The sequence below is a fragment of the Peromyscus leucopus genome, chromosome 6, assembly GCF_004664715.2.
Source record: "Peromyscus leucopus breed LL Stock chromosome 6, UCI_PerLeu_2.1, whole genome shotgun sequence".
NCBI lineage: Eukaryota > Metazoa > Chordata > Mammalia > Rodentia > Cricetidae > Peromyscus > Peromyscus leucopus.
Window position 1 is genome coordinate 34,362,123 of NC_051068.1, and position 21,183 is coordinate 34,383,305.

A 21,183-nucleotide genomic window follows, 5' to 3' on the forward strand; every position below is an offset into this window, starting at 1 on the left:
AGAAGCTCCTCCTTCCGTGGAGGCTGCGCGTTCCCGGGTACGGGGCGTGAACTCCAGCTCCGGCGAGCTCGAGAGACCCACGAGCAGCTGCTTAGGACCAGGCCTGTTGGGGACAGCCGGGTCGGTGCGGCTCAGAACCCCCACGGGCCTGTGCGCACGTGCACACACGCACACACACACGCGCGCGAAATAAACGGGGAGGCTGTAGCAGTCCATGGTTCCCGGCATCATTAGATGGCATGGGTGTGAGGCTGGGAGCGCTGTCAGTTTGCAGATGTCCCGCGCGTTGCACTCAGGGGCCGGCTGTGCAATCCTCCGTGAAGCCGCGCGAGGGCGCTGTGGGTGGCGTCGGGTACCTGCCGTGGCGGGGCGCGGCCGCGAGGTGGCGCTGTGGGCGGCGGCCTTGGGCCAGCAAGGCCTCTCCTGTGGGGCGGGGCGGGGCGGAACGGGGCGCGGCGTCGCGGGCCGCTTCCGCGAATGTGGAGCTGCGGGATGGCTTCGCTGCTGCTGCAGCTGGCGGGGCTCGGCGTGGCGCTGGCGGCCGCCGGGCTCATTTTGGTGAGACCGTGGTGGATTCCCGTGCTCCGGGCTTCCTTATCCGCACTTCCCACTCGTTTTCGGGCCTCTGGCACCCAGATCCTCTGCAATGCTTGACCGTTTCCCCTTCGGAACCTTGTCTAAGTGACCAGTCTCCACCCAGCTTCCCCGGCCCCCTGCTCGTGGACCCTCGCCGACCTAGCCTTCATCCCCCAGCCTTCATACTGGGCCTCCAGACTGCAGTTCTGACCCTCCTGGTGTGCCATGTGCTGCAGCCAGGAAGAGAGCTGGGGACCCAGTGGACTAGGGACTGTGAGTGAGCAAGAGACAGGCCCAGACCTTGTTCTTGTCCTTTCGGCCAGGGGTCGTTTTGTCCCAGAATCAAGCACCTTAGCATTGCCTTTGCCATTCTTATAGAAACGTTGCAGACCCTTGCTGGTATGTAGAAGTGGGCAGATTTGCCTACCGAACTCTGCCACACAGTACTGAAATAACCTGCCACTCATTCAGTAAACGGAGATTCTGAAAAGCTTCCTTGGTGTTAGACAGTTGGCCAGGAAGGCCTTTGCCGCCTTGCCATGCATGTATACTCACAGTCTAGGAATGGTATAGCCTGATGACTTTGTTGCTGTGTGTCTGGGTGAGCCAGGAGCCCTCTTCCTAAAATGCCTGCCTTAAAGGCTTGAGACAGATCTGGATTTTGTTGGCACAGTTCTGAGTTGAGGCTGCCTTACTTTGAATGTGCTGCGCAGATTTAGATGGGTGGGTGCACGGTGGGGTTGTGTGGACTGTATTAGATGCCACTGGCTGGGAGTGGAAGAGGTCCCCTTTATTTCACTGCATGCGTGCTGCACTTGGCATGCAGTGAGCTGCATCTTGAAACACATTGTCCGTCCACTTGCTGTCATCCTTTCTCTCCACGGTGTCCCACTTCTTGAAGTCATTTAAAAACAAATCCAAATAACATTTCAGCTGTAACTCATTTGCATTCATTTCTGTCAGGACCCTCTTTTAAAACTGTGACTGCAACAAGGTAATTCCAACCGTCTTTAAAAACCTAACTATTTCTGAGGTTCTAAAGACCCTGTCAATTTAAACACTCTGGGTTTGCCAGTGTGGATTTCACAGATTGCCTCCCCAAGCGTCTTTAACTTGGTCTGCCCTCCAAATTTCTTGTAGGATCTGGAGATTTCATTACATGCACGTGTGAGTCTTTTGTGGGGGTGTCCCCAGGTTTCTAGTGAAACACCTTTTATATCCGGAAGGTCAAGTCTTTAAGATGCTGAGATGTTTCCCTGGTGTCTTAAAACGGTGGCCAGCTTTTATTCTTGTATTATTAGAGACTCCAGGTTTCCTACATGTTTCCAGCCACTGCAGTGATTATTCATGTGATACTGCCATTCCTACCTCACAGGCCCGAGAAGCACGAATAGATTTTGCTTTCTGTATAACATGCTGTGTTAACATACACCTCCCCAGCCCGGATCTGAGTTAATTGTCTCTTAGGAACATTGATTGCTTGCTGGGAAAACTGCATTCAGAAGTCACAACCTGGACAATAGTGTGCACAGCCAGACTCTTCATTTTTTTTTTTTAAGATTTTTTTTTAAGTGTGTGTGTGTGTGTGTGTGCCTGCACATGAGTGCAGAAGTCAGAGACTGTGGGTCCCTGGAGCTGTACTTACAAGCAGTTAGTTGCGAGTCTCCACATGGGTGCTGGGAACTGAACCGGGTTCCCTGCGAGAGCAGCCAGTGCCCTCCACCCCTGGCTCAGAGGACCCCTAGCTGTCATCGTGGCTGCTGCCCCTGTGCTCACACTCGTCAGTGCACACAGTGGGATACTCGAGGTAGTCGTCCAAGTAGAATACAAACGTGTAGCTTCTCTTCAAACAAAGTTCTCCAGTGAACACGGTGATACCAATTATGGCTCATCTCCAAAGCCAGCTGCCCGAGTGCTTGTAAAAGGCACTCATGAGTTTGTATGTAATATTTATTTTTATTTTGTGTGTATGAGTGCTTTGCCTGAAGGTATGTATGTATGTATGTATGTATGTATGTATGTATGTGCAGTGGGTGCATGCCTGGTGTCCTCAGATGCTAGAAAAGGCTGCCAGATCCCTTGGAACTGGGGTTACGGATGGTTGTGAGCAGCCTGTGCGGGTGCTGGGAACCAAACCTGGATTCCTTGCAAGAACAGCCAGTGCTCTTAACTGCTTCAGCCCCAGGAGCCTACAAGTCTTACACTTTACTCCAGAAGATGCTGTGTTCTCAATTCAAATTAAGGATAAGTATCAGGATACATTCTTAAGTGTTAGGGTCTCTGCTGTGGGGCTCCAAGGAACTTTCCTTCACAGGCTGAATCAGTTGGGACCTTCGTGTTACAGCTGCCATATGGATTTGTCCTCTCACATACATGCTCAGGCAGGAAATGGTACCTTACTGTCCATTTCTTGTTGTTGTTGTTGTTGTTTTTTTTAAAGATTTATTTATTTATTTATTTTATTTTTTTTTCTGAGACAGGGTTTCTCTGTGTAGCTTTGCGCCTTTCCTGGAACTCACTTGGTAGCCCAGGTAGCACAGAGATCCGCCTGGCTCTGCCTCCCGAGTGCTGGGATTAAAGGCGTGCGCCACCATCGCCCCGGCTAAAGATTTATTTATTATGTATACAGTGTTCTGCCTGCATGCCAGAGAGGGTGCCAGGTCTCATTACAGATGTTTGGAAACCACCATGTGGTTGCTGGGAATTGAACCTAGGTCCTCTGCAAGAACAGCCTATGCTCTTACCCGCTGAGCCATCTCTCCAGCCCCCTTTCTGTCCGTTTGTAAGAGTGGGCTGGACGTCCTGTGTTGACTCTTGGATCTGGCATAGAAGAGGCCTGAGGAATGAGAGGTAGAAACAAGACCTCCTAAAGCATTTAACACATTACTAATGGGGTCAAGGACAGTCATCAGTTCATAAGGGGCTGATTAGGGGCTTGCTGCCATGTGGCAGCACAACCACCTCCAGAACACTGTTAAAGAGTCAAACCTGAGACTGCATATTCTCCCAAACAACGAAATGAAAATAAAAAAAAAAATTGTGCAAATGATGTTTAGCACAACAAATATTCAAAGAGATCAAAGTAACCTGCTTTTCATGTCTTCCTTTAGGTTTCTGTCATTGCATTTATAACTGCTACAAAAATGCCACCATGTCGCCAACATGAAGAAGAGAAATTCTTCCTCAATGCCAAAGGCCAAAAGGAAACTTTACCCAGCATCTGGGACTCACCTACCAAACAGCTGTCTGTTGTGGTGCCTTCCTACAATGAAGAGAAACGGTGTAAGTTCTGCTTGAGTTCCTTCCCTAATGGGTCCTTAGGGAAGAAAAGGAACCATGCAGTGTTCACACTCACTGAGAGGAGTGTGTGGTTGGCAGCTGGGGTTGGGAAGAGGGAAAGTGAGATGGCAGGATTGAGGTTTTCTAGAGAAGTCCTAGGATGAGAACAAGAGATGTTCTGGGTGAGAATGGCCGGAGTGACGTCCCAGAGGCTCTTGGTAGGTGACAGGCACACCTTCCCTATGTGAATGGAGTATGCTGGGCTAGCTAACTCATTTTCAAAAGCAATCTCTAAAATATTTTTCCCTTTAGTGCCTGTGATGATGGATGAAGCCCTGAACTACCTAGAAAAGAGACAGGTATCACACTTCTCTTTCAATGTCACACCTCCAGTTAAAACTAAAGCAGGTCACCAATTGTAGACCCTGAGCTAGGAGCACTGTGGGAGGCAGGCCCAGCATGCAGCATGCTCCCTCCAGAGGCAGACAAACCAGGAAGCTGGTATTTCTCTGATGTACCCTCCCCCACCTCCTAATTCTCTCTTGCCTGGTGATATATTATAGAATGTGTGCCAGTGAATGTGTGCGGGCTCACTTCTGTGACATCTTTAAAAAGATACATATGTGTGTGCATATATTCATGTGTAGAGATCCATTGGAGTCTTTATGGCATAGTCTGTAGAACTTTGTTTCTCAAATGAATTCACATTGATTATATGATACAAAGGTACAGTCTTAAATTTTTTAATTATAAACTAATCACACAAAAATAAAATATTATAATACAACCTTCCCTCAGAAACAATCCCAATATTGGGCTTATTTGCATCTAAACATGCATGCAGGCACTCAAACATCCTAGGCAGGCATGCTACAGGGGCTGTATATCCAACCCTAAAAGATGTCTGTTTTTTAATGCTTGCACTTTTTATATTCAGAAGCACAGTAATTCATATCTTTCTTTGGAGTCATCTTGGCATAGTTAAAGATGGAGTGAGCTTTATACCTCATCTGTTTCTATCTCTGTCTAGAACTTTCCTTATATTGCTGTGCTTTGCTTTGTGTTTTAAGACAGATTTCTTGACTGAAAAGGACTATTACAGACTTGAACTTGTGTGAGGTAAAGCAGAGGTGAACTGGGCTCCTCCTGTAAGGCTGAGGATTGGCGCACACATTGAGTCTCCCTCTGCCCTAGACCTCAGGGACTTCTTTCTCATACATGGCTCTCCTCCCTGGCCTGCCTTAGCATCACAGACACATGCTGCCTCCACTCATGTGTTACAGGGCAGATGTCTACCCATCATCTGTCCTGTTCCTTCTGAGCCTTTCGTATTTCATGTGATTTATTGCTACTATTTATATTTGTCCCTAGCAACACTACAACACCTGATGCTTAAATTATAACCTTGTTAGGACTGGGACGATGTCTTAGCAGGTGAAGTGCTTGCTGAAAAGTCTGATGGCCTGTGTTCATTCTGAGACCCACAGTGGACGGAGAGAAGTGATTCCTGCAAGTTGTGCTCTGACCTCCATGCATGTGCACACCCACGTGTGTGAGTGTGCACACACACACACACACACACACACACACACGTACAATATTAAAATTAATTTGAAAGAAAAGTGTTTTTTAAATTACAGTTTTACAGGCTGGCAAGGTGGCTCACTGGGTAAAGACCCCTGCTGCCAAGCCTGATCATCTGAGTCTGATCCCTGTGAGTCACATGGTAGGAGAGAGCCGACCCCCACAAGTTGTCCTCTGACCTGCGTATGTGCACCATGATTATCCCCCCACACACACATACACACGTATACATCCACACAAATGTTAAAGACAATTTTTAAAAATAGTTGGAATTTTATTAATCTCTATCATAATCTTTCCAGTTATGAATTGTTACTTTTGCTTCTTGTAGGAACAGGACCCTAGGTTCACTTACGAGGTGATAGTAGTTGACGATGGCAGTGGAGACCAGACTTCAAAGGTAAATGTGTGCTTTTAGAACGGCTGGTCGATAGGAAACTTGGAGTCGTTTAGGACGTGTGGCTATTTCCACTTGCTGGAGGAACCCAAAGCTGTGCTCATTACTTCCTGTCCTATTTTCACGTCTGTTGTTAATAAAATGCCCTGACCAAAGAAGCAACTTCAGGGAGAAGGGGTTCATCACAGCAGGGAAGTCACAGAGGCAGGAGCGTGAGTCAGCTGGTCACATCACATCCACAGTCGAGAGCAGAGAGGAATAGGTGCCCCCACACTGCCTGCCTGCTTGCTAACTTCCTTCAGTCATACAGTGTTCAGGCCTAGAGAATGGTGCCACCCTCAGTGGGCTGTGTCTTCCAATGTCAGTTAACGCTCAACACAGTCCCCCCATTGAAATGCCAAGGCCACTCCATCACAAGAAGAGTGAGCTGCAGAGGTGGTGTCTGTGCCCAAATGAAAACCCCCAAGTCTGTTTGATTGTGGAATCTGAGTTATTGCTCACCTTTCTGTTTATATTGATGATGTGCACCATGACTGACAGATGGTAACTGTACATGTGTATGGGGCACAATGTGGCATTTCGGTACATGCATGTAACATGTTCTGATCACATCGGGATAGCGCATATCCGGTTCTCCAAGCTAACTGTATTCTGACTTTCATGTCACCAACAGGTCGCTTTAAAATACTGCCAGAAATACGGAAGTGACAAAGTGCGAGTGATAACGCTGGTACGGAATCGTGGGAAAGGTGGCGCTGTGAGGATGGTAATAATTCTCATTTTTGTGTAAAATATAACGTGTTCTGATCACCTCCTTTTCAGCCTGTGATGCCTCGCATCGATAGCAGTGTTTGAAGTGATCAACAACTTTAATAATTCCATATTTGATTTGATAAAGTGTAAGCTTCATGCTCTGTCTGTAATACACCAGATGACACAGAGAACGTTTGTGTTTGTGTGGAGTGTCATTGTCAGCTCTGCCGAGGCCAGAGTGGCAGCTCACAGAGGACGGCGCTCTCGTGTGTTGCGCTTTCCTGCGGAGGCACCACAGAGCCTGGAAAAGTCAGGTGACTCCGGGTCTGCTGACGTGGAGCCCTGTGCAGCAGGGAAGACAGGCCTCTGCACAGTGGAGTGGAGATGGGTAGCCGGAGGAGAGGCTCCTGGGGGGAGCCTACAAGGCCCGAGCTCAGGGCCAAGGCCTGTGAGGTAGAAAACGAGTTAAACGGAAAAATGGACAAAGATCCAGTGTGTGTGGAAGGAAATCCAGACAACACCCTGAGATGACTTAGGGTTTCCCCCAAAAGAATCCCCGAGCCAGCAGTACGGACTCTCCTCAGCTCTCCAGGTTGTCAGCAGAGGCCCCGGCTCTCACCTTTCACTTCCCTTTCCTCCGGAACACAAAGTGACTCTGGGAGCGCTTCTGTCACCTCCACATCCTATACAGAAGGGGAAAGGTGCTGCTGGCTGCTTTGCCCCTATAAAGTACTTTCCAAACCCCCCTCCTGATCACTTGTTATATCTCAGGGGCCAGGAAAGTGCCACAGGCCATCCCACTTCCCAGAGAGAGCAAGGACTGTTTTCTTCATTTCCAGTTTTTCTTTTTCTTTCCTGGTTTACTGTTGTTAGCTGGCCATGAACTCAGAGCAATTCTTCTGTCTCAGCCTCCCTAGTGCTGAGATTGCAAGTTTGTGTCACCATGCCTGGTGCGAATTTTTGTTGTTCTCTTATCATTTTCATTCTTGAGAAAATTTTTGTTTTCTTTCTTTTTTTTTTTTTAAAGATTTATTTATGTATTATGTATACAGTGTTCTGCCTGCTTGTATCCCTGCCCAGCAGAAGAGGGCACCAGATCTCATTACAGGTGGTTGTGAGCCACCACGTGGGTGCTGGGAATTGAACTCAGAACCTCTGGAAGAGCAGCCAGTGCTCCTAACCTGAGCCATCTCTCCTGCCCTAAAACTGGGCTACTTTTTGAAAGGAGGAGGTCTTGAGGTGTGATGTGAAGTTCTTGTAGGTGACTGAGCAGGGTCGGCCTACAGGAGGACTATGAGGGCCTGGGATTGCAGATCATGAACTTTGAGCCAGAGAGCATGCCTGCTTGTTGTATTTATTTATTTGTTTGTTTATTTTTTCTGTTTAAATAAAATATTAAACCTGGAGAGATGGCCAGGGAGCGAGCTTGGTTGCTTGTTTGGTTGCTTGCTTGATTTTTGCTGTTTATAGTTTTTTTTTTTTTTTTTTTTTTTTTTTTTTTTTTTTTTAAAGATTTATTTATTATGTATACAGTGTTCTGCCTGCATGTACGCCTGCAGGCCAGAAGAGAGCACCAGATCTCATTACAGATGGTTGTGAGCCACCATGTGGTTGCTGGGAATTGAACTCAGGACCTCTAGAAGAGCAGCCAGTGCTCCTAACCGCTGAGCCATCTCTCCAGCCCCGATTTTTGCTGTTTAAATAAAACATTAAACCTGGAGAAATGACCCAGCAGTTAAGAGCACTGCCTGTTCTTGCAGAGGACCTAGCTTTGGTCCTAAACACTCACATGATGACTTACAACCATCTGTACCTCCAGTTCCAGGGGATATAGTGTCCTCTCTGGCCTCTGCAAGTACTGTGTATGCATGGTACATGTACATACATGCAGGCAAAGCACTTAAACAGGTAAAATAAAATTAAATCTTTTTGACAATCAATAGCATATGTTGTAGAATATAATGTGTTTCATTTTCTTACATGGAGATGATGCAGAATCTCCTTCACACCCCACTGTCCCCTCTTGTCCTCCTTACACTGTTCTCTGGGTGTCTTTAGACTTAACGCAGAGTAAGACTTGAGAAGAGGCATTCCTCCTCCAGGGTAGTGTTTATATTGGCTTTGGTTTATATGCACAGTGGGGGTGAGAAGACAGAGGAGGGGAGGATGCAGGGCAGATGCCACAGGCAGTTGAGCTGGGTCTGAGGGAGATGGAGGCATCCTGAGGAGGGCCCAGCCCTCGCCAAGGGTCGATGATGAGAGTCTGTGCAGATGTGGATGAGAGTCTGCAGACGTGGATGAGAGTCTGTGCAGATGTGGATGAGAGTCTGTGCAGACGTGGATGAGAGTCTGTGCAGACGTGGATGAGAGTCTGTGCAGACGTGGATGAGTCATTTACGCAGTCAGGGTTGGGTGCTAACAAAGGCCCTGGATCACTCCGGCACACACGGAAATTAATGTCCTTGTAAATATATGCATGTGTAGTTACGGTTTGTACTAAGGACCAAACTGATTTTACCGAGTGTCACAAGGACAGTAGCGGACAGTGTAGGACCTGAAGTTAGTGACACCACTTTTGCCCTGTTCAGCAACTCATTTAAAACACTAAAGGCACCATTATAAAGGAATCTCAAGTTTCACTGTGCACTTCTCAAGAATATGAGGCCTCAGACTGGAAATCCTCCTGCTTCCACCTCCTGAGTGGGGATTACAGATGCAGAGCCACACCCAGAGCATTTGTTATTTCTGTTTGGGGACAGGTTCTTTCCTGTGTTGCTCAAGTTGCCTTGAGTCACGTGAGCACTGTGACTCACTAACATGGGGCACTTAGATGGTGTGACGTGTGTCCTGCTTTCTGTGTTAGTGCTGAGGACTTCCTTTCTTCCTCCTAGTTGCCTGTATTCAGACTTGATACTTTCTAGGGTATGAAGAGGAGGAGTCTGAAACATGCAACAATGGAATGGACAGTAGATACATGTGGGGACTTCCTATCTGCTTAGCTGTGAACTTTGGCCTCCTTCTGCCATATTATTCCTAATACTTCACTCTTGGATGTCTTAGAACAGAGTGAACTTAGTTCTAAGCAACTCTCTTTCTCCTGGAATTTGTGAATACAGGGTGTATTCAGTTCTCGAGGAGAGAAGATCCTCATGGCTGATGCTGATGGAGCCACAAAGTTTCCAGATGTTGAGAAACTAGAAAAGGGGCTGAATGATCTCCGGCCATGGCCTGTAAGTATAAGAACTCACTGCATGTGATAGTCAGGAGCACAGGGCTCAAAAGTGAAGTCAGAATTTACCTAAAGTTGAACTTTCTCTTTGTTTAGAAACAGGTTCTCACTATGTAGAGCAGGCTGGCCTTGAACCCACAGAGATCCACCTGCCTCTGCCTCCCAAGCACTGGGATTAAAGGTGTGCGCCACCGCACCCAGCAGAGTCCTCTTAATAAGCTTGACTAGCTGTCTGCAAGCTATGCATATTCTAAACCCCTCAATAGGCTTTACAAATACTATAGTAACATATTTGTAAATATTATTATTTTCAAAGTGTTTCTAAAGGTGAGACATTTGCATTGAAAATGGATGTATTGATGTGTGATAGTTAAATATTAAAAAGAATGATGGTGTTGCTTTTTCCCCAGGATCAAATGGCCATCGCTTGTGGGTCTCGTGCTCATCTGGAGAAAGAATCGATTGCTCAGGTGAGGCTTCCCCGAGCTGCCATGGACAGTAGCTTGTTACCCTTCAACCCCCTGTTACATGCACATCTTGTCAGATACGGTCCCCACATGTGTCTACTGTCCATTCCATTGTTGCAAATGTTTCAGACTTCTCCTCCTCATACCCTAGAAAGTATCAAGTCTGAATACAGGCAACTAGGAGGAAGAAAGGAAGTCCTCAGCACTAACACAGTTCCTGTGTTTTCTCCCAAAAATGAGCTTCCCTTCAACTTCATTGAATTTGTGGAAGATTAGCTTAAGTGTACACAGGACGAGTGAGGCCTTACCTTACAATGTAAGTGTTCTCAGAATTGTTTCTAAGATGCGGAAATGATCATTTGATCAAGACAGACTTTTCTAAAGAAAAATTGATTTTTGAAGATTCTTTCTCTCTCTGTCTCTGTCTCTGTCTCTGTCTCTCTCTCTCTCTGTGTGTGTGTGTGTGTGTGTGTGTGTGTGTGTGTGTGTGTGTGTGTGTGTGTGTGTATAGGTACCCACAAAGGCTAGAAGAGAATGTCAGATCCCCTGGAGCTGAAATTACAGGCAGTTGTGAGCTGCCCAAGTTGGTGCTGGGATCTGAACTCAGGTCCTACAGAAGAGCACTGAGTCATCCCTCTAGCTCTGTGTCTGTTTTTAGCTTGCCCGATTGCCCTCAGTGTTTCCTATACTGGTGCACATCAGTGACCACTGTGTTGAGCACTCCTGATCCAAAATCCAAAATTTTGAAGGCCAACATGATGCCATGAAGGGAAATGTATCCCATATGTAGATTACTTTAAAAATAACCTTCTGTATATTTGCCCAAGGTTGAAATGAAACATGAATCTCACAGTTAGACTTTCCCTTTCCCCTGTCTCGTGTGTGTGTGTGTGTGTGTGTGTGTGTGTGTGTGTGTGTGTGTGTGTGTATTTGTGTGTGCATGTATAAAATATTCTAAATTATGAAAAAAGTACAAACTCTGAAATATTCCTAGTCCCAAACGTTTAGGGACTAGGAATAAGCTCTATTCAGAGTCTATTTTGAGTTTTGTTCAGAGTTTAAATATTTCTCATTTCATGTCTCTAAAGAAACCATTTAACTGAAGATTGTCAGACTCATGACATGTCCTTTTAGAAAGATACATGTCACCAAAGACTGCAGCTCAAGGCTGCTCTTTTGTAGATCATACTAAAAAACGCCAGAGCAACTCAAGGATTAAACATTTCAATGAGGATCTCTCTCTCTCTCTCTCTCTCTCTGTGTGTGTGTGTGTGTGTGTGTGTGTGTGTGTGTGTGTTAGAAGTCACAGTCAGGGTTTTCTCTTTCAAATGGAGATCTTGAGTGTGAAGTCCAGTAACCGTCATGTTCGCAGTGGTTCTTCACTGAGAGCAGAGAAGAGCCAGTGTCAGTGTGTGGCTGAATTACCTGGGGAGGGATTTATAGTGGGTAACTGCAGCCAGTCCATCACTGAGTCACACTCCAGGATGAGACCAGGGCCTGCCTTTGCAGCAGGCCACAGGCCACTTTTGTACACTTTTCTTCTCCAACTATTAAAATAAAATTGAATATCTCCCTCCATGATTCTGAAATGAGGTAGGAGGAGAGTTTAAACTCTATCAAGACAGGGACAGCAAAGTTGCAAACCTTCACAAAAGTGGAAACCAGACTCCTTTGTTGAAGGGCAAGGCAGCAGACTTCACTGGGAAGCAGAGAGACAGCTCTTGCAGCTAGAAGGGGACTCCAGCATGAGTTTCCCCAGACACTCGTTTTTTACGATTTTTTTATTTTTTTTTTTTTGTATATGAACTTTCTGCCTGCATGTATGTCTATATACTGTATGCATGACTGGTTCTTACAAAGGAGGGCACTAGATCCCTGGAGCTGGAGTTACAGATATTTGTGAATCATAGTGTGATTCTGGGAACCGAACCAGTAACCTCTGATAAAACAGCCAGTGCTCTTAATTACTGAGCCATCTCTCCAGCTCCAAAGTAAACAATTTTAATATCTACTTAGTATTCTATGTCCAGTGCACTTCTCAGTAGTGTTTGAAAAGATTAATCGGTTAAGCATGGAGAATGTCACTATCCTAGATATTTAACATAGAAAGCTGAGAGATTGGTAAGTCCAACTTGACCAACATGTTTATACGTGGAAGAAAGAAAGAAAAAAGTATGTGTCCAGGAGGGATAGCACATTGCTGAGGTGCTGAATTCAGCAATGGGAAATGTAACTACATCCCATCAAGAAAATAATCCCAGCCAGTACTGACTGATAATGCAGACTGTCATGAGGGTGTGTGTGAATTATTACATTGTATGACATGAACATGATGCTCTGAACACAGCATAATTATCAAACTTTCTTTGCAAATGAACAGGCTGATGTTAATATAAAGAATTTGTGAGTAAATTTTTTCCCTTTTCAAACTATGAAGCATGGGGCTAGAGAGATGGCTCTGTGGTTCTGAGCATTGGCTGCTCTTATAGAGGACCTGGAATCAGTTCCCAGTTCCCACATGGTAGCTCACAACACCCACAACTCCTGTTCCAGGGGATCCAGCAGATTTTTCTGGAACTGTATGTGTGTGGTACAACAGGCAAACATGCAGACAAAGTACTCATGCACATACAATTAAATCTGGTTTTGTTTTTGTTTTTAATATGAAGCACCGTGGGGCAGGGCTAGTCTGCTTGGTGAAGGAAAATAGAGAATGGGACAGGAGGAATCAGGAGCTACTGGAGTCATCTATGGAAGAAAGAGGAGGCCTCTGCATGCTGCTGGACTGTGTGTTTGGACTGACCCTTGTCTTCCTGCAGTACTGAGGCTCAAAGCCAGGGCCTTGTGTGCTCTAGGCCAGTGCTTCACCACTGAGCTCTGTCCTCAGCCCTTGGGTTTTGTTTTGAAGGATGTAAACTCTCTTTCCTTAGAACTTCCATCAGTTGAAGCTGGGGTAGGGCTCCCAGCACTCTGGAGGCTGAGACGCAATTAGCACTCTCCCAGGTCTACATATACATAATTTATAATGGTCTGTATTCATGTCTTCACCTCTCAACCTAGGGGTTGATTCGGGGCTTCAGGCCCATCATGCACAGGATGGCCTGATCCGCTCATTGTGGAGTAGGAGTCGCCTGCTGCCTTGCTGCTTGTAACTGCCACCCAGTGGGAGTGCTGTCCAGATCATTAGAGAGCTACACCTGCCTTACGGAAAGCTGTCTCCAGGAGACCGGAGGCATCTAGTGACAGCATGATCTTCTATTTCCCTCCCACACTACACATAGCATACGCCACGGGGACCAGTCCCAGGACAGTGACAGATCATCAAAGAATTAAGATGCCCAATAGCGGGTTGAGTGGCTTACAGAATAGTGTCTGGACGCAGCCTGTCTGTGTTCACTGTGTCCTCAGCATCATCCCGTCTGTTGCTGCTCTCCCTGAAGGCAGACAAGGCACGGATAGAACACTTGGGTTTCTTTGTTGGTGTCTGTGGAGTTTATCATTTAGTAGCGTTCAGGAGTGGAATCCTTTGCCATTTATTTAATGCCTGTATTTTTTTTTAACAAAATGAAATTACCAGTAAGCTTTATATTTCTCCTGACTTCTGTACTTTATGAACCTTGGGGTACTGTAATTAATTCAGAGACAGTGTCTCTCCTAATATTTTAAACACCCATTTTTGAAGCTTACAGACTGTTTCTTTTTTAGCGTCACCTACTGAAGTCTGTCTCAAAATGTATTTTAGGTATCTTCTAAATTTTGAGTTTCAAAAACTAAAGCAAGATTTTCTTTGTAGTTTATCTAGAGTATTATGCTTTTTTCTCCTTTATTTTTGTTTAATGTGTATGTGTGTTCTGCCTGTGTGTATATGCACCACACGTGTGAAGTACTTTTTAGGCCAGAAGAGTGTATCAGGATGCCCTGGAACTGGAGTTAGAGATGGTTGTGAGCCAACATGTGGTGCTGGGACCTGAACCCTGGTCTTCTGCAAGAGCTCTTAGTTGCTGAGCCATCTCTCCAGCCCTTCTTATGCTTTCATATGTGTTAGAAATCAGATAAATGAGGCTGGGTGGTGCTGGCTCACGCCTTTAATCCCAGAACTCTGGAGGCAGAGGCAGGCAGATCTCTGTGAGTTTGAAGCCAGCCTGGTCTACAGAGTTAGTTCCAAGACAGCCAGGGCTACACAGAGAAACCCTGTCTCAAAAAACAAAATGAAGTGCATTAAGCTTTTCTTGTAAATACCTCGCCTTCTGCTTTTTAGTAAACAGTTGTATTCTAAAATAAGACAAAGCTCTGTTCCCACCCAGCTAAGCAGCCGGGAATATTTTTCCATGCCCGTGCAATTCACATTGAAAACTGTTCAAGCAGAAGTTTTCATGTGTCTTTTCTCCTTTTAATTTTCATTTTCCTATCTTTCAGTTTCTGTTTGCCCCTTCCTTAGCATAATTGCTCTTTGGGGAGTTTAGTCAGTCTTCCCGTGTTTATTGGAAGTATTTTATGTGGAAGACACTGAGCAGCAGATCTGAGCTTCCCAAAGTGTCCTGAGATGAGATTTCCCCACCCCCACCTGCTTAGGGAGGTAAGAGCCATCTGCGTCAGACCTTGACCGGTGGTGACAGGTAACCGAGGAGGAGGACTTGACATCCTTCATGGACGGGGCTCTGAAGTCCCTCCCGACCAATCACAGTGGAGCTGTGGTGAGAATAAAACCCTCAGCCTTTTTCATAAAACGGTTCTGAGTTCCTGTCACCCTCTGGCCAGGCACAGGGCTTACAGCCTCGACACAGTCTATTTCGCTCTCCCACTCACTCTGTAAGGTAGATGCCTTTCCCTCCCATACGGAGGAAACAGAGCTGCTGCCATTTTCTCCAGGCCAGCCTGCTATCAGCGGGAGCCAGGACTCCGGTCCGTTCAGAGCACGCCTCTCCTTTGTATTTGTCGTCACGCCGCCGTGTGATGACGATTTACAATAAAAAACAAACAGGTCGGTGCAGCGCTGGCCCTCGGGTCCTGAGCTTATGCTGTCGGACTCAGGCCCCAGGACCCCCTGGCTTCTCCCATGATGCTCTGCTCTTGAAGCGGCGTGCTGCTCACTGTACCCCGAAGCCCCGCTGTGGGAACTGGAGGTGCACCCGTCAGCAGCGTGTTGAAGTGCCCGTCTTCAGGCAGCTGCTTTCAGTGTCTCCCGGAATGGAACAAGCATTTCTCCTTTGCTTTTGTTTCAGCGTTCCTACTTCCGTACCCTTCTTATGTACGGGTTCCACTTCCTGGTGTGGTTCCTCTGTGTCAAAGGAATCAGGGACACGCAGTGCGGCTTCAAATTACTCACCCGAGCAGCAGCGGCCCGGACCTTCTCGTCTCTGCACATTGAACGATGGTAGGTTTCCGACTGGGACGTCTTGTGCCTGCCTTCCTTCCTTCCGGGCATCCAGATAATAGGACACGGCCCTGCTGTCCCATGACACACATCCAGAGGGAGCCAGACTGACACGTGTGTTATGTGTTCACCTAAGCAGAGGCAGTGTCAGCTGTGTGGCGGGAGTACACCCTGTCTCCTCAGGCCTCCCTCCTCCCTCCCACACTCCTTGCGGTTGGTGGGTCTCTCTCCTCAGCCTGGCTCTTGGTTGGCTGAGCTCTCTCTCCAGCCAACTTGAACGCTGGCCTTTTCCATTTCTTTTCCCGTGTGTGGTCATCCTTTCCTCCTTAGCTCATCTTCCTTCCAACCCTGTCCGGTGACCCTGCCGGTGTCCTGAGCTCCAGCCCTGTTTGCTCCAGCCACAGCCTTTTATGGAAAGGGAGCCCTGCGGTGGCTGCCTTCATCTTTCCCCATCCTGTCCCTCCTACCTCACATGCTTGTCCTTGCTGCCTGCTGAACGAGCCCTGACATTCGTTCAGCCCCTGCATGTGTCCAGCCGTGGCCGCAGCCTGTTGGTTTCTCTGCGTCTCCACCACCATGCAGCCCCAGGGATCTTGGTAGTCACACTCACACTGCTGCTTCCAATCTGCAGTGGTTTCCCATGACCTTTAGAGGTCATTGCAAAGCTGCCCCTGCCTGTGTCCCCTCTTCCCACCATGCACTGTGACAGTCGTCACCCCTGTCTGCCTGTGTCCCCTCTTCCCACCATGCACTGTGACAGTCGTCACCCCTGTCTGCCTGTGTCCCCTCTTCCCATCATGCACTGTGACAGTCGTCACCCCTGTCTGCCCTGCCTGTGTCCCCTCTTCCCACCATGCACCGTGACAGTTGTCACCCCTGTCTGCCTGTGTCCCCTCTTCCCACCATGCACTGTGACAGTCGTCACCGCTGACATTCTCTCTCCCCTGGGGCCATTGCTTTAGTCTGATTTCTGTCCTCCGAGCATAGGCTCTTGAGGGGCTGGGAATGTCCCTTAGTTGGAAGAGTGCTTGCATGCACAAGGCCCTGGGCTTGATCTCCAGCTCCAGGGGAAGAAGAAAGCTCTGGAAGAGAAGGAATCCTGCCTGACTTGATTACTAATCTACTCCACTACAAAGAGTGCTTGGCACCTTGTCAGTTGCCCGAGAAAATACCACTGCAAGGATCCTTGCTGGGTGTTAGTCACAGTTCTGTGTGACTTGTTCCCGATGGGTATCTGCATAATTGTCTAATATATGCCCAGGTTTGATGTCTCTACCACTTTTGTGTGTCTGTTTCTGAAGATCGGTCATCTTCCCTAGAAATAGGTTTCAGGTAAACTCCCCAAAATTCTCTTAAACTGTAGCATCAAAATTTAAATTATCATATATATGTTTTTAAATTATATATATATACATATATATGTATATATTTAGTTTTTAAAGTCTTTAACTTCCTAGATTAAAACAGGTGAAGTGTAAAGTAGGTGGTCTTCGGGTACAGGTGTCTGTTTTTGTTCTGTGGTCAGCGTCCTATGCTAATTATTCTTGCTTCCCAAAGGCTTCCCCAGCATTCCCAACCCTGTCCCTGGCTGTGGCTCTTGCTGCCTGGTTTCACTTTCATGATGAAAACAGTGTATCTGCAGATGTAGTTTGTGTGAAGGAAGGATCCAAGCTAGCATGGCCATAAACATGTGTTTAGACAGAGTAACCCTGTGGATGTGCCTGTCACCACCAGAGCCTTCCAGACTAGGTTGGCTTCAGTGGCTGCCAGGACCCACCCTATCCAAGACAGCCCAGGGAAGGGCAGGGCCCCTGGCTGAGAGGACAGAGTAGAGAAGCGGCTGCGGGTGACTGCAGTGGCCCTTTCAGGAGCCTGGCACTTCTGTGTGGTGAGCTGGGTAAGGCTGAGACTGAAAGCGTCTGTCTTGCAGACTCCTGGGATTAGAGTCTCTCGGAGCACACAAGGCCGGTTTCCTCTGAGGGTTTTTGAGCTGTGACTGAAGTTCAGCACTTCTCATTTAAATGTTACATATTTGTTCTCCATGAAGCTTCCGATCCACTCAGTGTTCACTTATTTGACCCTCTGTGGGTCTGGCCTTCAGTTTTACATAGAAGTTTCACATCTGCCCTGTGAGCTTTCAAACCTGTGCTGGTTGACATCTGATTGATGACCCCACTTGTCCTCTGTAAAATAAACAATATATTTTCTGTTTCAGGGCATTTGATGTAGAACTCCTGTACATAGCACAATTTCTTAAAATTCCAATAGCAGAAGTTGCTGTCAACTGGACTGAAATTGAGGGTGAGTGTACTGTGGTTTTTTTTTTTGTTTGTTTGTTTTTACAGTTGGTACTTAGCCGGGCGATGCAGTTGTCTGCGAGAATCTGCTGGCTCCCATTCCCTTTTCTCCTTCACCAGGGCCTCCCCAGCTCTCTCCACAGAACTCTCTGTGATCCATCATATTTCCTCCTGCTGTTTTTCCAGACTCTTATTAGAGTCTTTGGTGGGCTTCCTCCTGGTCCAGGTTTCCAGTAGACAAAGTCCTGGGGCTCAAGTGTTACTAGCTGTGCAGAGCTAAGGAGGCACCATGAGTGTTATAGCCATCCAGAACCCCATGCCCTTGCTTTTCACATGTGGTCTCATTGCATGGCCTAGACCAGTCTTGAACTCACAGACTCAAGCAGTCCCTATCTCAGCCTCGGAGGGTTAGCTGTGTCTGCACATAGATCCCCAAATGTAAAGGCCTCTGAAATCTTCATCCCTGTGAAATCTATATAAACCTGTGTCAGGCTCCTTTCCAACAGCGCTGTGCATGTGCAGTGTGAGCTCCTGCTTTCTCCTGCAGTTACCTTGGGACAAATCCAGACAGTTCACTGTGTGGGGCGGTAGGCAGGACCAGCTGGAGACCTTTGCAAAGTCTCCTCCCTGTGCACTTGGCCTCTGGCCCCTCTCTGGGAGTCCTGATGCAGTAGCGTGTGTGATGCCTGAGTTCAGGTGTCTGCAGTGTGTTTGTAGAAACTTCACAAGTCCACACCATTATTCTAGAATCAAAGAGGACAGTTGAGGGGGTTGGGGGTTAAAATCATTCTCAGGTGTGTGCCGTTGGCACCTTTTTATCTCAGAGGTAGTTGTGAAGATAGTTCCTAGTTTGTCCCCAATTAACACTAGAGAATGTCTCCAAAATGCTCTGCTGGCCGTGTTTCCAGAAGAAAGCTGTATGCAGGGTAGTAAGGCGGATCTGCTTTGATGGTGGAGTTTGGTTAGAAGTGATGAGTACTAGTAGTGTTCACTGACTGGTAGGTACCACACCAGTGACCTGGGGACCAGACATTCGGTTAGACTGCTATTCCCTTGTAGCCCGAGGCAGAGCTATGGACAGCTGCTGTCTGGACACGGCCATCATTGTCACTGTTGAGGCTGGTCATTGCTGGGTGTGGTGGTGCACACCTGTGACCCCAGGCCTCTGGAGGTTGAGGCAAGGATGGGTCACAAGTTCAGAGCCAGGTTGGAATACTAGTGAGTCCAAGGCTCACTTTGGCTGAGCTTTTGTTGGGAAGAAGAGAGAGAGAGGCTCATTTGTAGCCTTCTGTGTGCGGGTTTACAGCACTCTGCAGAATGATTACTTTTCCTGAGTTGCCACCCAGTTCCCAGTACTTTCTCCCTGCACAGACCCTTCCCTCCCTGCACAGACCCTTCCCTCCTTGGCGTCTGAAACTTTCACAATTGAGAGTCACCCAAGTTTCCTTGCACTCACAGACTTAGCTCTGAGAGGAGAGTCACTTCAGCTTTATAATTAAAAAAAAAGATTTAAATAAAATTAAGATGCTTACAAAGGTCATTGACTTCTGGAGTGTGTGTGTGTGTGTGTGTGTGTGTGTGTGTGTGTGTGTACGTATATTCCCAGAGATTCACATATGTAGAAAGCTGCTCTCTACCTCCCAGCCCCAGCCACTTTTAGGATACAATTTTAAATCGCTGTATATTTCTCCTAATTTAATTTAATTTATTTTTAATTGCAGGTTCTAAGTTAGTTCCATTTTGGAGCTGGTTACAAATGGGCAAAGACCTGCTTTTTATCCGACTGCGGTATCTGACAGGTGCCTGGAAGCTTGAACGAACAAGGAAAATGAGTTAGTTTGCTGTCGGGACTGGACTGCATTTTTACCGACCAGTGTCATGCAATTTCACTTGAAATCAGGATTTTTCAATAAAGCTGCGATGGGCCCATCTCACTATCCGCCTTTGTACGTCCTTAAGAATTACCTGCCACTAGGAAACCATGAGATGTCTTTTGGGACAAATAAATTTTTATGTATTTGTGTCATAAATTAGATTTTCTTGTATTTAGCAGTCGTTGTTTTGGCTCCTGTCACTAAGATTCTGAGAAGGACACTTTGAGACTGAAGACCAAAGCAGTTTCTTAAAGGTGCTTGCACAGCTTTTACAATCATGATTCAATCCAACCCTGGACAGTCATTGAAAGATGAGGTTGGCTGTAAGTTTAAATACGGGTTTACCTGCGTCATGGTAACTTTATTTAACACTAAGAATGGCAGGAATTTGTAACAGGTGTGACTGTGTCTCCGTGCTGAAGGTACCCACTTCCTTGCTGTTCTGTTCATCGCCCTCACTTGGCCTGTACTGCGCTGTGACATCTCACCCCGACAGCCCTCCCCTCTGGGATTTGTGTGATGTGGACATTCTGTTGGCTTTCTGTCCATTGCTGGCTTCAGACATTCTTGGGCAATCCAGGCAATCCTAAGCTGTATCTCAACCCTCGGAAATCCTTTATCAAAAAAGTTTTTAAATAATGATCATTTCTGACATCATGGAGAAACTAAGAATAATAAAAGCTGTGATAGTTTCCATTTGAAATGCATGCTGAATGCATGTGTTGGTGGCTTGCTTGGTCCCAGCATCTCACTGTTTGGAAGAATGGAACGTTTAGGAGGTGGCACTTAGAACAAGTTAGGGCACTGGGGCTGTACCCTTAAAGGGGAGAGTAAGTAGTGTGTGTGTGTCCACATTTACCGCTATAAACGCAGAATCACCCAAGCTAAGAGTATAGAATATCATCTGCGGTACTGTGAGAAAAGGGCAATTTGATATACAGAACCTGCTAACATGGGTTGTAATAACCCTGCCTCAAACAAGGTGGAAAGGTGAGGGCATGCCTGAGACTGTCCGTGTGAGCCCACCCCACCCTCCAAAGATGGAAAACAGTAAGTCTTGTTCTGTAAGCAGTTTTCTCTGGCGTTGCCCTGGAAGGGGTGTCTGGCTGATCACAGCTGCATCGTGTTCACAGGTGGCACCCACAGCCTTCTCTCTGGCCATTAGGGCTGGGGCTTGGTATATGTGACGTGGAGGGTTTGAGAGCTCACATCCAGAGGTCAGAGGACAGCGCTCCAGTGTGATGAAACTAGGGATGAGACTCGGGCATCAATTCCGTGCAGCAAGGGCTTTTCCCAGCTGAGCCATCTTTCCAGAAAATGCTAGATGTTATCTTTTGCAGACATACCCCAGTT

At 47.0% G+C, this 21,183-nt stretch overlaps 1 protein-coding gene across 2 annotated transcripts; it reads left to right on the top strand.

Moving 5' to 3' along the window:
- Window positions 1-449: 449 nt before the first annotated feature.
- On the top strand, window positions 450-19,991 carry Alg5 (ALG5 dolichyl-phosphate beta-glucosyltransferase). 2 transcript variants are annotated; one of them, XM_028873366.2, is made up of 10 exons: window positions 450-558; window positions 3,687-3,858; window positions 4,168-4,214; window positions 5,771-5,839; window positions 6,510-6,602; window positions 9,706-9,819; window positions 10,229-10,288; window positions 15,508-15,659; window positions 17,875-17,960; window positions 19,678-19,991. In XM_028873366.2, exons 1-10 carry the CDS (start codon window positions 478-480, stop codon window positions 19,791-19,793), a joined length of 990 nt encoding a protein of 329 aa, XP_028729199.1. In that variant the 5' UTR covers window positions 450-477; the 3' UTR covers window positions 19,794-19,991. The 2 variants fall into 2 exon arrangements, with proteins under 2 accessions (XP_028729199.1, XP_037062496.1); XM_037206601.1 differs by lacking the exon at window positions 450-558 and adding an exon at window positions 3,300-3,426.
- The last annotated feature ends 1,192 nt before the right edge of the window (window positions 19,992-21,183 follow it).